We start from the raw sequence: 16757 nt of genomic DNA, 5'->3' as shown, positions 1-16757 counted from the left end.
TATGGACTGCCTTATCTTGAGAGCAATTTACTGGATGGCAAGGCTGAGTAAAGTTCAACTGATACACTGACCTCTCCAAGGAGAGGTTTCCTGTAGTTTAATCAAATTCCCAGTCCTGACCACACTGCTTGCTGAATCTCTCTTACTGGCCCCAGATCATGACAGAATCTTTATTGCTTATCTCAATTAAGAATTGCTAATCCATTCATTCTATCCACAATGTGGGGTAAAAATCAGGTGTCTAGTGAAACTAATAATTAAACTAACAATATTGCTTGCCATTTTCTATCTCAGTTGCATCTTCAAGCTTGTGGGAGAGTCTTCAGGCAACTGGAGGTGATATTATTTACCCCAAAAAACAAACACAAGTCTCTACTTTGTCCATTATAATTTGTTTGGTGTCTGCTCTTCTCAGCATAACAAGCATGGGACAGAGGATTTACTGAATGTCTGCAGGTTGTTTCAGAAAACTCTCCTCTTGCCACCTGTAACACTGAGCTGTGAAAATTGGGATGGTAGTCTCTATTGATGTGATCATTTTTAAATATATGTAGTTTAAATTCTCAGCAGCATCTACAAATTTTCTTCATTATAACACACTCAGTGAAGAAACCAGCCAGATAGGAGGTGTTCAGGCTGTTTACTCCTAAGGGTGATGAGGGAAGTACCTCACAATGTGCATTTCACAACAACATTTAGGTTTTTGTGTGTAGTTTTCACATGGAGGTTTTTTCCCACAATTTCACACAGTTTTTGATAACCTGAATAACTCAAAAAATATTTTGCCTTATGCCCTGTGCTGTGCCAATAAGGCATGCCCATCTGCCAGCTCAGAAAATGGGCAGACTTTATTCTGAGAGTCAGATTATCTGTTTTTATTGCACTGGTGTGTATCTTGTCATTTGTAGTTATCACTGGCAGTCTTATGTGATCTGTGTAGTACATATACATAATCACCCAGTGTTGAGTTATAGTTCATCCAAGCTGTTACATAACAAAACTGGTAACTCCCTTTACAGTCTTTGCAGAAAGGTTCCTTCTGGCAGTGGTTGTAGTGCAGCTTCTGCTGTATTTGGTAGAAAATTGAGGTCTGAAATAATGTGAGTTGCTCAGTATGACAAAATATGACTTTGGTTTTTTACATGTACTAGAACCATACAATCTACACTTCATTTAGAGTTCTTTTGTCTTCTTATAGTAGCTCGTTCTCCTTCTAACATCACAATTAAAATCAGTTTTGTAAATTTTCTTAGTTGAACTATTCCACAACATTTTTCCTTCTTCTGTTTCCCTCTTCCTTGTGTGGTTTTCAGAACTACAAATTTTTCTTTGATGGTGCATTGAAATCTTGTTTTCTAGTATTGCTTTTTTCATGACAGTTTTGAAAGATAAGGGTGTTCTTGGCTTTGTGGCTTTCTCCAATGTGCCAGCTTCAGAACACTGAAAATGGACAAACTTACTAACTTTGAAGTTTGATCTTTAGATAAGGTGGATGGCAATAAATTATTAACTTATAGTGTTATGCCAACCTCATCCTGCCAATCTATGATATTGAAGCAAGGTGTATTGTGATGGCAATTTACAGTGAAGTTCCAAAGATCAGGGTGACAAAAAGGCTTTTGCAGTGGGTTGTATTCATCTCCCCTGTTTATTGCTTAGTGGCTTAAATTCAAGTTGTTCTGACTAAGATTAGCTAGAACAGTAGAACTGTTGGGTTGGTTAAGGCTTGGTGCCAGCACAAACATAATATACTCATGAAAATATTCATTTCTATAAAAAGAGACTAATCCCTGATAAAAAGATGGATTCCTTACTAGGAAGTTTCACTAAGGATTTGAACCACAATACTCAATTCTGTATCAATGTGATAAATAGACAATTCTATGCCAGGAAAGCCAATTTAAGCCTAGCAGTGGGTGGCCTAGCAACCAGCAGCTTGATGGAGCCTAACTAATGCCATGTCTTGGAGAAAAAAAATTCAAAGTACATATTGCAGATGGGTTTTGCATTGCAGCAGGATTAGATCCTGCATGAGCTAGATGTTGCCTTACTCCGGCTGCCTGTTTGCTAAATTTCTGCTTTTATTTTGGTTCAAGGAGAATCTCCTGGATGCTGCTAATGTGAAATCTCTTCAGCAAGAGAATTCAGCATTTGAGGATTATCTAGAAATTTCCAGTGAGTATAGATCCATTTGTGTGATTAGTTAGCAGTGGGCTGTGGGTTTTAAAGCTTGCTTGTAACTGTCTGTATACACTGCTTTCTAATTCCTGTGTAATGGCTCTGATCCATAAAGTGCTGCATTGTTGAGAGTTTTTTATTGGAGAGAACTGAAGTGCAGGAGTTAATAAGATCCAGGCTGAAAAAATCTAGAAGCAAAATTTAGGATTAAAACAGTAACAAGCCTGATATTTACTTTGTCAGCTTCTATATGCTAAAGTGAATCCTAGGATTACATAGAATAATAGAATCTTGCCTTGTTTCAATGAAAAAAGGGCAACAGTGAACAACTGCCAATAAAAGTAAGTGTGCTTTTCCAGAAAAGGTTCAATGAATCTCTGAGTGTTAGTGCCATTAAACACTTGCCACAGAGAGACTGATATGCCAGTTACCCTGTGGAGCTTTTTGTCAGGCTTTTAAAAGGGTATTTAAATTTATATCTGAATATTCCTGTATTCCCCAATTTCTTTTTGTTTAGAATATGAAATGTGATCATAGAGTGGGGTCAAGTTGTAGTCCAGTGAACTAAGAATGTACAGTATTGAAAGTCAGCATCAGTCATTTCACTTTCTCCAGAATCTGAACTGCACTTTTAGCTCATTTCAACATAACTTTTTTGCTTATTGTGAACTTTTTCTCCTGGTTATAATATAGTTCCAAACTCCATGAAAGTTTTTTGTGATTATCTGGATTAGTGGCTTGAATCAAATTTAATCTGAAAATTGCGAGCTTCAGAGTTCTTCTGAAGTGCAGCATTATAGCAAGAGAGCACCCTGTATGGCTAAGATATTTAAATATTTGTATTAGCAAAAGGAAAAGATGGTTGCAGATTAAAATTCCTTTCTTAGTTTGGGCATCACGTGTCTCATGTAAAAGCAGAACAAACACTGAGGTTCTGGTGCTCTTTCCAGCTCAGAAATGGACTTTCCATGTGACTTTGATCAAATTAACCCCTCTACTTATCTGTGAAATGAACTTTCCTTTCATTAATAAGCTCTATATATTGTAAAATAAATTGCCAGTGATTTCATTAACTATGAAAATAAAAGCATCCTGAATGTTTATATGCAAATATATCACGTGTAAACTATTGGTATGATAGAACCATGGGTTTTCCTCCTACAATTTGATGGTGTTAAACAAGGGAAACCTATGTAAACTGTAGATTTTTCAGCCATTTCACAGCCATTATGAACTGGGGTATTTTTCAACTGAAGTGGTTCTAAAGTTCTGTGTGTGCTAAGAAATGCTACTGTTCTAAAACTCAGTGACTGTGAGATTCCATAAGTCTGTCCCTAAAGCTTACTATCAGAACAAACTCATTAATGTGAGGTTTTTCTTAAAAATCTTAAAGGGCGAGGTTTCATGGGAATGTGAAATGCAATAGCTGTCACCGCTGCTGCTAAAAGTGTGGCTGGAGGAAAGAGCTTTTGTCTTTTCCATTTGTTAATGAGGCATCAGATCTGTACAAGAAGAGAAAGACCTCGTGTGATGTTCGTTCACCTCTTCAATAAAAATGCCCTTGCTCAAGGTCGTGTTCTTTCCAGGGCTTGGTAAGAAATGGATCCCAGCGCTCCTGCTGCACTGCCACTTCTCAGAAGGGAATTCAAACCTCCAGCAGGCCAGAAAGGCTGGGCAGCAGCATGACTGGGCTGGTGAGGGGGTGGAAAGGTTGTAGTCCTAGCAGCAAATAATGATCTGATGTTTGCAGATATGCACGGGCACTTGTGCTGTTGCACTCATACATTGCAGTTGCTTTGAGCAAACAGTGCTTGTGTTTTGTGCTGAGCTAAATCTGGCCCTTCATAAGTTGATGAATGAGCCTGCTGTTTGTCAGGGGTGTACATACTTGTTGGTTTTGCCTAGAGCTAAAAAAAGTCAAGCCAGAAGTGTTGCTGTGAAGTGCCTAATAGGCAAAGAAGAGAAATTGCCAAGAAGCCCACTGGTCCAGAATTACTTCTAGAATCAGCAGTTTGTTCAAGATGAGACTTTGGTTGTCAAAAAAAAATTTTTTTCCACAGTTTTGGTTGAGGTCACTGGGCTGACTATTTCTATCTCTCTTGCAATTGATATTCCCCAGGAACTGATCTATGGGGGCAGAGGATGAGGATACATCTGTGTAACTCTTGTATTTGCTGGTTCTGCTTTCCGTCAGAAATAAACTGGTTTCTGACAGCTCTCAGGAGGTGCAGCTCCAGTGCTCTCTAGTGGTCAGTGGCAATGAATTATTTTTTGTGGTTTTGAAACAAGAACTACTTTACTGCTGGCTGATCTCAGTAGTACTCAGAAGTATCTTGATATTAACAGATATTTTTCTCTTCAGGATTTCTAGGACATAGAAAAGTTACTATGAAATATAAATTTACAGAAGCAATGATTTGAATCAGGCATTGAAAATTACACCTCAACAATATTAATTATAACAAACAGTAAAATTTGACATCATCTTTTTTATTTTAAAAAGCATGAAAACAATACAAAGAGAAGAATGAAGAAATAACTAATAAGCAGCAGTCTGACCACAGAAAATAAGCTGACCCTTATGTTCTCTAGCAGCTGTACAGTAAGTAGGGTTAATGATTCTCTTAAGTAGTGTAACTAGCTTTATTCTAAGAAGTCATAGGACAGAAGCAAGAGAGAACACATGATAATTAGAAGACTTTAATACTGCTTAAAGGCAAAACATAATATACAGAGAAACCCCTTAACCTAGTATAAAAATACTGTGCCCAGAAACTATATATTTGTTCAGGTATTTTTAAAAGATAGAAGAATACAAATGGACCAACTTAGTGACTAGTGACTGTGATTAAAGTTTTTATTAAATTATAATAGGAATGTATGTTAAAACTATTTACAGTGCATTTCAAACTACATTCTTTAGGAGACACATGCAGGTATCTGCCATGTGAATACAAAGAGGATTCAAATTCTAACTTCAGTTACATCTGTAAGGTACCTTGGGCATCAGTGGAAATAGCTGAACCAACAAAGAGCAGGTGAGGCAGCTGTCACCAAGAATAAGGGTTTGGTTCCTCTTTACAGGTAAGAAAAGATGGATTTGACCCATTCTTTCACTTTCTATACAGCACAACCCAGCTCCCCTGAGGTAAATGGGAATCACAATATTGACTTCAGGTGGGCATCTGAGCATGCGTGAGGCCCTGGCATGCCAAGCTTGTGCTGTGGGAGTTAGTGGGAACCAGCAATTACAGAGCATTGTCACATAAATACACATTTACAAACACTGGTACTCAGATATGAGTTTCCTCTGTGGAACAACCTTCCTTATGTGGAGAAGAAACTTTCTCATGCAATTTCCATTCACCTCACAATGACCAAGATGAAATATCCTGCTGTCACAATTTGCTGCATTTAGCAAGTGTCACTAATTACCAGGACAGAGTCTGTGATGTTTCTTCTTCCTGTCAAAGTCCAAACCAAAATAACTTAGCCCTCATTATTTACCATACTCTGGCCAAACTCATTCTGCTATTCAAGCTTATGTTTTAAATTAGTCCAAGCCCCTGAAAAAGTACAGCAGGAAACTGGGAAATAAAGCTGAAACCTTGTGGAATGTAAACTGCATGTAATTCAACATGAAGAAAAAAACCTGCAGCATCACAGAAATAAGACTCTGAATGAATACTACTATATAAATTTGTTTGAAATATGAGGTCTTTATAAAAACATGTGAATTTATTATAGGTGAGGCAATTTTTTTCCCATAAAAAGTCTTTGCTATGTTCTTATGCAGTAACTGGAAGGGACAGCAGCTGGATCACTCCTCTAATTTTAAGGGCCTAGACCTGATTCTTCATTATATTTTTGTATAATGGGTTGAAAAATCAGTTACCTGGTAGTTTTGACAAACCTTATGCATGAATTAGTTAAGTGCCCTGAATTTGTCAGTTCATGTCACTACCAGGTAAAATGTATTGGGTTGAAATTCAAAAGATGTGTCCAATTGTCAGGGGGTGATGCATATAAACAGGCTTTGGTTCTCTCTTCTGAGGAGAAACCAGCTGATCATCAGTGAAATTAACTGTTTCCTTTTTTCAGTAGCTCACTTGTATATGCACTCAGTGAAGAGATGAGGAGCCTGCTCTTAACTATAAACTGCTTCTAATTAAAAATTCACACCATCTCCAAAGTCAGCATTACATTATTTCCCCCCTACTTTCTTTAACAGTATGAGATAACAGAAAACCTAGGCCTTCTACAGCTAATACTGCATGTGTGGCTAATTTATTAGAAGAGACAGAACCTACAGCTCAAGAGCCTTACTGTTATTTGGAATCAGAAGAGGTAGGGTTAATCAGTAATTTTGTGTATACTAACACAAGTAATTTTTTTCAGAACAAACTGAGAAATAACTTTAAGCATTAAACTGTGCTGTGGACTGAGTTTGAAAGAAAACACGTTTGTATCTGAGATCAAGTAGGATACTAACTTAGTTGTCTTCAGTGAGAGTGGTATTAAGAATTAGCGGGACAAGTTCTTGTACCCAGAGATTAAATCTCAAATGTGACAATGGTTTCAATGGGCTTAAGGCTGAACTGACAGTGATAAACTCCATTTCAGCTGGTTTCTTGTGTAAGCCACACTGATTGTTACAGCTAGACAATATAATGTGTTTGAGAGCAGACTGAAATAATGAGACACACAGCTCATGATGAAATAATGACAGCTGCATAGCTGTAATCCACCAGCTGGCTTTGAAAAGGTTGAATTCTGAAGACCGTGAACGTCAAGCAGGAAACCTGCTGTAGCCAGGTTAGGTTTGGGGTGTTTTTTTCCCATATCATCCACAATCTACATTATGAAAGGAAGGAGCAACTTCTGCCATTGAGTCACACAAAGCCATGACACACTTTGATTTTGCCTTCAGGCAGAGTAAAACACTATGTAAAGACTTTGAATCTCATAAAATATAACTCTCTACGCTTTTAAGGTTCTTAAACCAGTAGTTTAAAGGCTTTGGTTTTGTATGACTATATACAGATAAAGGTGTGTTATGATATTTAAATGTTTATTTACTAGGAACTGTATTTATATGTATGTTCCAACATTTATGGTGGAAAAGATTCTATGTGATAAATGTGTACAGATATATAATTAAATATATGCACATACTGTATAACTGTTCATTTTAAGTGAACCTTTAAAAAAATGTAACATCATGCCCTTTTTTTCAAGTCAAAGGTATGAATCCAGCACTCCTTCATAGCATTTGTAAATTTAGTTATAATGAAGCTTTGCTGAACACACAATATAGCAAAGAAATACTGGAATATTAATGTCAAAGTTATATCACTACACTGCAATATCATCATAGGTATCTGCTGTACCATGAGTTTCTAGTCTCAACCATAATAGCAAGAATACACCTTTATATACATATATTTTATTCCTGTTTATATTAAATACATATCTCATCAGTGAGCATAATATTTCAGTATCTCAAGCACTCAAGGAAAAGACTATCCAAGGACTAAGCAAATCCTGAAGCAAAGTTTTCTATTTATCAAAAAGTAGGTAAAACCCTTTTTTGGAGGGTTGTGTTGGCAGGGTCAGGCTGCTGTCACCTGCAGACTGTATGCATAAAGATACATACACAGAGTACTGCAAAACAGCAGTCCTGGAATTCTTAATGAGTGTTGCAATCCATCCTTTTTTTTTTTCTTTTTAATTTGTTGGGACAGAATAAGGAGAAATACTTCTGTAGAAAAATGCTTTCAAATTCACAGCTGCAATCATTTATTATTGGTGCTCACTAGAGAAGTCTGAGATAGGACCTAATCAGTGACAAATAATTTAGGGTGGCAGAAATGCTGCTGTCAATACCTTGTTCTACATTTAAAAAAATATTGACTCTAAGTCAATATCATGAAACATTTTGAAACATTTGCTTCATCTTTTCTTAGCTTCTGGCATTGTTTATCTAAATGAAGAAATTGATAAAAAGGGGGAGTTTTATCTTTTTGACCAACTCTTACGAGTTGGGTCAACAATCTCCTGGGAAGAAGAATTTATTGCAGTTTCCAACTAGAATTTCCTGGAATATTGTGATAGAACTAAATTCCCTCACTTCAAAGTCCACTGCCAAATGTGCTACTTTTGCCAAATGCTGATTTTAACTAAAAAATAATTATTACAGATTAAAAAACTGGAACATTTCGTGTGTCTCTGTGCAGCCAAAGTTATGGGTGCTGCTAATGCATTTTAGGATGCTGGCATTCATGTCCTTATCATGTCCATCTAAAGAATAGTACCCTCCTTGTATTCCTCTTTTGATATTTGTCCAATGTGTGTATTTTCTTTAATTGGTTCCAATTCAAAACCATTTTTATTAATCATCTTCACTTAAATAATACACTTTTTTTTTTTTTTACTAGTGCAAGTTAATTGATTTCTTACTTTGCAGAACATCAATGCCTCACATACAAACGGCAAATCACTGTAGCAGTGTTGGCTGTTTTTGCTTTTGGTATTATTTTTTTTTTCCTATTTCTTAAAGACACTATGATTCATCATTTTTAACTAATGTTAAAATGATTTTTAGGAGATGTTAGCATAAAACTTTCTTGAAAGTGGTCACAGCCATTTCATAGTAACACTGGCCTGAAGAATCAGTCATTGATGGTCACCAGGATTGTGCTCTTCCTGCATCATTCTGATTCAGCTTTTCACCTCTTGCCCTTGCAGTCACTCTCTTCTGCCTGTGATCCAGTCTGTTGGTTAGATGATGTTAAAATCAACTTCCAAATGAAGTTAAAGCCAGCGTACAAAACCAATCCTGTTTTGTTTCCGTTTCTGTGTGTGCTTCTTGCAGTTTTCTATGGGAGCTGTTCTTCCATGGCAGCCTGTCGTTACGTTGGGATGTTTTATTGGTCTCAAGCAGTTTCCATTGGGCATGGAGAGCTCAGACACCTCTACCACAGAACTCCTGAGACTCCCATTGCCTAGTAATTCACAGGGGTCTTAGAAATTTCTCCAGCTGGAATAACACATTTGCTAAGACATCCATCTAATATGGAAAAAAAACAAACTCTACTGGGTGCACAGATTTTGTGGTTTTTCACCTCAGAGCCCAGTTCTGCTTTCTGAGAGAGGTTAGCAATAGTTTATTTGGAATAGGCTCCCCAGAGTGAGTTCCAGTCTTTCCTCTGAACCTCTGGAAAGAGAACAGGCAAGACTGCTCAATACTTTTGTAACATAAAACAGCAAGATGGGAAGAGGGAGAGAAAAGGTGCAAAATGCAGTAGTCTTTCAGATACTAGCCACAACATGATCACAAAAACAACTATGTATATCTGTAAAGCAACAGGCTCTTGGGCACAGTCAGTGCCTGCACCAGTACCTTCTTGTGGGGTGGGGTAGCAAAAACCACCCCTGCAGGTCTTCTTCCATCTCAGTCAAATGTAATAAGAGAAACACACTGTCTTCAGATAACCTTGGCTTCTCACAGTCATGCTATATCTTGAAATATGGAAAAAATAATACAGCAGTGGCAAAACATAAGCCAGATTCATACAGTGTTTAGCAAAATGCAGTACTCCCCTATTACTGTGTCCCCTACATGAACTTGAGCTTGTGGTGGTGAAATCAGCATGTCAGTTCCGTTTGCCTTGGTTGCTTTCTCCATTAATCAGATTCTCTTGCTGCTCAGCCAAGGCTTGCCATTTCTGCCTGTTTTTTCTGCAGCCATCCAGCAAAGGGGAGCAGGCCTCTGACACGTGTGTTAGGGCCTGAAATAAATTGAGAACACAGAAATCAGATTGCATTCAATTTTTAATTTAAAAATGAAGGATGAATCACATCTCTTGTATTTTTTTTTCAGATTTCTGAACTTAGAGGAAGACCTGTAGATCATTAAATGCACTGGTTAGCTAACACAAGACATGGGTACAATTTGGACAAGGATCACTTGGTAACTGTAGATACAAGCAGCGGTGCATATTTCAGAGTAAATAATTCCAGTTTTTCTGGTCTTTTCATAAATAGAAAGGTAAAGCTCCCCCCTAACAGGGAGAAATATAGATGTTCAGGCTCTAGAATGGGCATTCAAGTCTGCTCAGGCATTCTGTTAAAGTTTTCTGTTTGTCCAATCTGTACCTTTGCAGAGAAACTTAAATCTTCTTTCAATGACCTACCGCCTACTGGAAACAGTTTCCTGAGGCTTCAAAGCAAAGGCTGCCTTATTTTCCTGACAGTTTCTACAGCATAGAAGCACTTGATTTTCAGGGACAGCAGCTAGTAGCAGCTAGCTCCTTTTCTCTATCCCTGTTTCCTTTGAACTGGGAAATGTGCATCCTTTTCAGAAAAGCTAATTTTGTCAGAGGGAAAAATTCAAGTAATCATCGTGTTCCTTCCACTGCGAGGTTCTTAAGGATTCGATTTTCTGTTAATCTCACCTTGGTTTCTATAAAATACTTGGTACAATTCAAATAAACAGACTTTCACTCCAATGTTGTACCGGCTTAAAGAAACCCCAGAAATCATTATGTTGTTTTTCACACTGCATTTGACCAAGCAGCTTCTCATACAGTTTGTGACCAGTTTGTAAAAAGCATTTAAATGAATTATCTCATGCAATGCTTTGGTGTGTGATGAAAGAGAAGGAAAAGAATGGGATGAGAAGTGTTATAATTGGGTCAATTTCTTATACATAGCATATCACCTTTTGTATAATGAATTCTGAATTCTTTAAAACTTTTAAACATCTTCTGTCTATGCACTACCTGGATACCATTCTTTCCTTAGAGGTCAAAGCATTAGTTTTGTGACTTTCCCTGATAATCCAGAATACAACCTAAGGACATAACACCAATTGCACAGAGCATAGCATTTTAACTAGGTTTAACAAAAATGTGACAAAAAACATCAGACAAATATACAACTAATTATAAATACTAAAATAATAATTTATTCAACAGAATAATGAACCATATGTAATATAAAATAAAAATATTTTCTAACTAAGGGGCTAGTTTTTAATTTGATTTTTATTTTAATTATAAAGCTGTGTCTGCCAGTGAGCAGCTCTAGTTTCAGATATTTGCTGTTCTTCCTTAGGCACCATACCTCATACAGCTGCAAACAAACAGCATCTATGAATCCAACCTGCATGCTGGGAATTTTGTTTTTCTTCTCTCTGTTCATTAGATCCTGCAGATAATAAGTGAACAAGCTCTGTAGTTAAATGCATTAAATAAAAAACCCAACCAAAACCGAAGAGAGAGTCTGAAATTAAAAAGCAGCACAGCAAGCTCAGCACAGTGGGGTATCATTACAGGTGTTACAATGAAGGGAATTGGACTGCATGACTTCCCTCGGGAGACTGGCTTTGGGTTGACAGAGCCCAAATAACCAGGCAAACTTACTGGGTTTGTATAGCTGCATATAGGTACCAATTTAGGAATGTATTTCGTAGCCCATTTAGTAATACCGACTTAAAGAAAATCATACGGTCTGTTCTTCTGGTTCAGAGATAATGACACACTATTGGTGTTTTGGAACCACAGAACAAAACTGACTACTAGGAAAACAGGGAAGGAGCTGGTCCTATAGTGTGGTCAGTGGGAGAAATTTTAAGTGCTCTTTACAAAAGACATTTTGCAAGAGGTGATTCTGCCACTTACTGTGGGTTCTATGTTGAGTTCCTTCCGCTCTTTATCTCCTTGATCAAAGAACTCAGTAGCCACAAGCTCAGCAATCTGTAAGATATTTCACTCATTGAGAGGTCTAAAAGTTTGCTTGCTACCTACACACAAGAGTGGTTCCTATCTCTCCTTAGGATATATCATATTAGCCCCCTACACACATTGTGAGACTCCAGCTCAGCATTCCACCACTGCCTTTGCAATAAGGACTGGGTGGAGGAAACAAATTTTAATGCAGTTTGCATTTAGGAAATCTCAAAAATTAAACACTTACCCGCTGCTGAACTGGCCATGGTTTGGTTATGGCTGATAAGTCACAAGCAGTCATCAGCATTGCTCTGCAGAACAAACAGAAAGAAAGGAATAAATTACTCTATGTGAAATGTATGTAGCCACCAAGTCAAGTGACTAGTAAAATAGAATTACAAGGAACAGCAAATCAGAAAAAACAAGTGAAATTTAAGCAAATGTAACTCCACATGCTAGTAAACAAAATTTCTTATACAGGTTGCGCACTTAGTAGTTCAGACCCAGGGAGTCCAGTGATCTGTGTAACAATGCTAGCTTGTACAGGCCCAGAGCACAAAGACCTCCTGGGTTTAATGAAGTCCACAGCAACATGGCATGGGAAATTAGGTACCCAGTAATATTAACTGATTTCTTGATTATTCTGCTTTTACTTACAGAAATAGCTCCTTTTGTGAGGGATCTTCCCAACTAAACTGCTTCTTCCTTAGAAGTTCGAAAAATTCTCCTCTCCTCCTTAAAAAGAAGTTAAACAAAAAGATTTTGCAGGATGCTGACATGATGCCAGTACCCAGCAGCAATTATTCAGCCAAAGTTTCTTCTGACTTACTTGATGTATAGTGCCAGGTCTGTGGCAAGAATGGCTTGTTTTATCATTTTCAATGTAGCCTTGTATTCTTCAATGGAAAGGCTGCTGAGAATCTGATTTCCCTTTGCAAAAAAAGCCAAACAGTGCTATCAGTAAAATGGGCAACAGCACACCAGTTTGCTTAAGTGTCTCGAAGTCACCAAATCACTGTGAGCTGCTTGCTGATATGTGAGGTCATTCTTTTTTACCTTCCTTCCTCTTGCAGATGCCCTATTTTAAAAATAAAACTTCCAGTCTTCTCAAGTAATGGCAGAAAGCTGCACAGCAGCAACATCATCACTGACTATTACAAAATGAAACTGCAAGCAGAGCAACATCAAAGCCTTCAAGTACATTTCATTCATTAAAATTAAATTTGTGACTGGCTGTATCACAGCTTCTCTTTCCTCTTCCTTCCCTTCCTTGAAGCAGAGGAATTATAGGAGATTCCTGTACCTGCCCATACACCTCTAGTAAATGAAAGTATTTTCCTCCTATGAAGCAGCATAAATAACAAGTTATTAAATAGAAATATGAGCTCAGGAGCCCCCTATTAAACCAAAGTGTTATAGAGCTGGTGAAATAGATCTCGCCTCAATTGTTTTTCCATATTTGCCTACCCAAATAGGAAAGGATCACTACAATACAAAGGATGCCAGAAGTACAACCTGTGGCACAAAAGGAGCAGTTCTTTGAAAGGATTGTGAATGTTAAATAACTGGTCTTGAGAATTAGTTAATAGCATCAAACCAGAAGAATGTAGTTTTATTTGCATATTTACTAAACTTAGGTTTGGCTTCACTTTGGAATGTCAACATGAGCAGTGTTTGGTTTGGTCTCATCAGGGCTGCTTTGTGTATGTGTAGCCTGGAACGTTTTTTGAAGTGAGAGGAAGGACTGGGGTTTGTTTGGTGGTTCGCAAGAGGTCGTGAAAATGGCACAAAGCTTTATGTTTCCTTTGGTCCAAGGCAGCAGGTACTCAGAAGGATGTTAGAAAGGCTGCTGTTATCAGGCAGCACTTGGAAGGCTTTGGGGGCTCTCAGCAACAGAACTGTGATTTCCATGTTGGCTGCATTTGCTTTCTTTACCCAAAAAGGAATAAAGAGCACTTAAGAACATATAAGGGTGGGATTCTATCCATAAGCTAAACATAGAAAGTAAAATAGTTTCCTTCAGCATACATAGGAATGTGGCACTCACCGGACTATTCAGGATCATAAGGCATTGATCAAAATGATGATGCTCCATGATTGAGTGGCAATAGAGCTGAGCCAGTGGATGTTCACTTCTGAGGAAAAAAAAAAGATGGAGAACTCAAATTAGACAAACATTAGTGATCCAGAAATAACTTCCCTTTTAACACCCTCTTTGTAGGAATATGGATAAAAAGATAATGTTGTTCCTTTGTCACAGCACTTGCAGCTCTGGTGTTCTGCCTGCTCTACTTGTAGAGACCAGCTGCACACAAGGAGTGACCATGTAATACAAGGTTTCATAAGGAGTGAAAGTTCCTTTATAGAAAGCAAAGGTAACCCGAAGAGTTAATTCACAAGCGCAGTTTAGGAGACAGTTTTGGTTTCTGCAACATGTTCTTAAATGTTCTTAAACCAGATGTTAACCTGCCTGGCATATTTAGTCAGCTCAGCTGCTGAGCTTATAAGTAGTAATGCAAACCTAATAGGAAACCCACTGATACCAATGAAAAAATTCCTGCTGACCTCAGTGCAATATGGTGCTGGGCCCAAAATGCTAATCAAGTAATTTCCTTGTGTTAGTAACTGTACTGGTATTTCATCACCACTATCATCATGACCAAACTACTGTAACATTGTTACCTACCCTTTGCCCAGGGTAAAATCCAAAAGGGAAACTGCTTAGAGGCCAGCAGTGATGTTGATTGTACTACAGGCAGCGAAAAATAGCAGGAAACCAATTGTGTAGGTGCAGAACTTAAAAATACTTTAGTGCAAAACTTAAAAGTATCTTAGTTTAGAAAATAGAATTTGTTGTTTGAATAGCTTTACTCAAAGTAGAGAAACTCCTCTCTTGAGGTTTTCCAATTTCTCCCTGTTCCTTGTTGCATAATACAGTTCTTGGTTTCTGCTGCTCTGTCTTAATTTTCAACCCCTGGTCCCACATTGCTCATGTAATCTCTTCAACTAAATCTGGATTTTTTTTTTGGAAGTTTATTTTGCTGATGATCCTGGATCTATTACTCTAATTATAATCTGACCTACAAATGTTTAATCATGTCAGTAGCTCTTTTGGCATATAATTCCATGAGATTTTTTATATGGTTAAAGACCATTCACAAGAGTTAGTGGCTGCAGGATTGGGTTCCTGTGTGCCTGTGTGAGTGAGTGCACAGAGGCTCAAATAAAAATCATAAGAGGAGACTCTGGGGATTTAATAAGCACAAAAATGTGGAGAGAAAGATGGAAAGACAAACAAAAACCCAGAAAGGAAGATTAAAGGATGCAAGCCCCTGAGGAATATGGGCTGGCTGCCCAGCACCACCTCTGAGACCACCACGAAAGGGGCGTAGAGCAAATGTACTCATGTGTTTCTGTAAGGAAACAAACGACAGGATGGTGCCAACACATGCTGGGTGAAATTCCCACTGAATGAAGTGGGATGCATATTGTGTGTCCCAGAGTTCATCCTGACTGGAGAGAGAAATATGTGAGAAATCTCTTATGTTATCTTCCCAAGTATTGCTCCAAACTAGAGCTTACTTAGTACACGCAGACCACGGCTGGGGCTGGAAATAAATTCAGGTCCAATTCCTGTCATGGCACTTCTGTCAAACCCCCACTCCAGGCCAAAGGGCACTGTGGTTTTCTGAACACAGGGGTTTTGTTATGCAGCTTTCTGTGCTTCCTACTTTGCATATGGGATTGGAGCAAGAAGAAAATAACCCCCCCCTCCATAACTACCAGAAGGCCTTCAAGCAGTTCCCTTTCTATAACTTCTATTGCCAGGACCATTTCAATTTTTGAAACCCAGCTGCTTAAGAAAAGAATCATACACTGAATATCCACCCTCCCTGCTTTAAAGGAAAGAACAAAAGGGATCTGTTCCCAGAAATAACTTTTATATTTAGGTTTAAAAAAAATAACTTTATGGAACTTTCTATTGAGAAAGGAATTATTAGGCTACAGCCATCTCAGCTTTACAGCATGTGTAAATGTTAGATTTTGCTGTTTACGACACTTTCCCAGGACATTTTTGAGAGGAGATGACGCATCTCCAGATGTCTTCCAGGAAATTTATTTTTAAATAAATAAAGCAAAAAATAGCTAACTAGTTCAAATCACTGTGAGGCTACAGTTACTGCTGGAATCCTCTATTACCAAGCTAGGAAAAGATCACTCTTCTAATGTTGTGGAGTTTTGTTTTTTTCTTTACACATCAGTCAGTGTTACTCCAAACACATAAATCTGAAACGTAGGTGTTCTGCTTCAGCTTACTTTTTTTCTGCCTTTGAGTGTTCTGTACCTTAAACAAGCTTTTCCTCCCCTACTATCTTACTTTACACATAGCGAGAACAGCAGATCACTTCTTCACAGGTCACTTCAAAACCATTCTCCAGCTCTGCCAGAAGAAGATGCACATTTCTGAGTATCTTTTGCCCATTTCTAGTGAGACCAGGACACACTGCCATATCACAGGAGTCACATTAAGCTACGCTTTAAATCAGCTGAAGACTTGTATGTTATTTGAAGTGATACCAAATTCACTGGATTGGGCAGATTTCAAACTACTGATAAATTCTAAAAAACCCTGTATCTTTAGTTAAAAATTAAAATATGGGGAAAATTTTAGACTTGTTCTGATATTTTATTTTGATACTTTCAAACCAAAATATTTTGTTTAGTAAACATTTTTCAGTGTTTTAAATATATTTTGCCTTTTTGTATTGTAAAGGCCTTTCTGTAGTTCCAGATCGGATCAAAGTTAACGAGTACAGATAACCCACAATCAATGCAAAACAACCATAC

At 37.8% G+C, this 16757-nt stretch overlaps 1 protein-coding gene across 7 annotated transcripts in view; it reads right to left on the bottom strand.

The window, feature by feature from the left end:
* Nucleotides 1-4647: 4647 nt before the first annotated feature.
* Nucleotides 4648-16757, bottom strand: part of PDE5A (phosphodiesterase 5A) — a 58551-nt gene continuing 46441 nt past the window's right edge. For all 7 annotated transcript variants that reach the window (XM_068187974.1, XM_068187978.1, XM_068187972.1 and 4 more), the window contains exons 15-21: nucleotides 13957-14044; nucleotides 12739-12839; nucleotides 12567-12644; nucleotides 12157-12220; nucleotides 11862-11936; nucleotides 11305-11388; nucleotides 4648-9968 (exon numbers count right to left, since the gene is read on the bottom strand). In XM_068187974.1, the coding sequence (XP_068044075.1) occupies nucleotides 9834-9968; nucleotides 11305-11388; nucleotides 11862-11936; nucleotides 12157-12220; nucleotides 12567-12644; nucleotides 12739-12839; nucleotides 13957-14044 (625 nt within the window). In that variant the 3' untranslated portion in view covers nucleotides 4648-9833. The remainder of the gene's footprint in view (nucleotides 9969-11304; nucleotides 11389-11861; nucleotides 11937-12156; nucleotides 12221-12566; nucleotides 12645-12738; nucleotides 12840-13956; nucleotides 14045-16757) is intronic.

Source organism: Anomalospiza imberbis, chromosome 4 (assembly GCF_031753505.1).
Source record: "Anomalospiza imberbis isolate Cuckoo-Finch-1a 21T00152 chromosome 4, ASM3175350v1, whole genome shotgun sequence".
NCBI classification, from domain to species: Eukaryota; Metazoa; Chordata; class Aves; order Passeriformes; family Viduidae; genus Anomalospiza; species Anomalospiza imberbis.
This window is presented reverse-complemented; position numbering and strand designations above follow the sequence as displayed.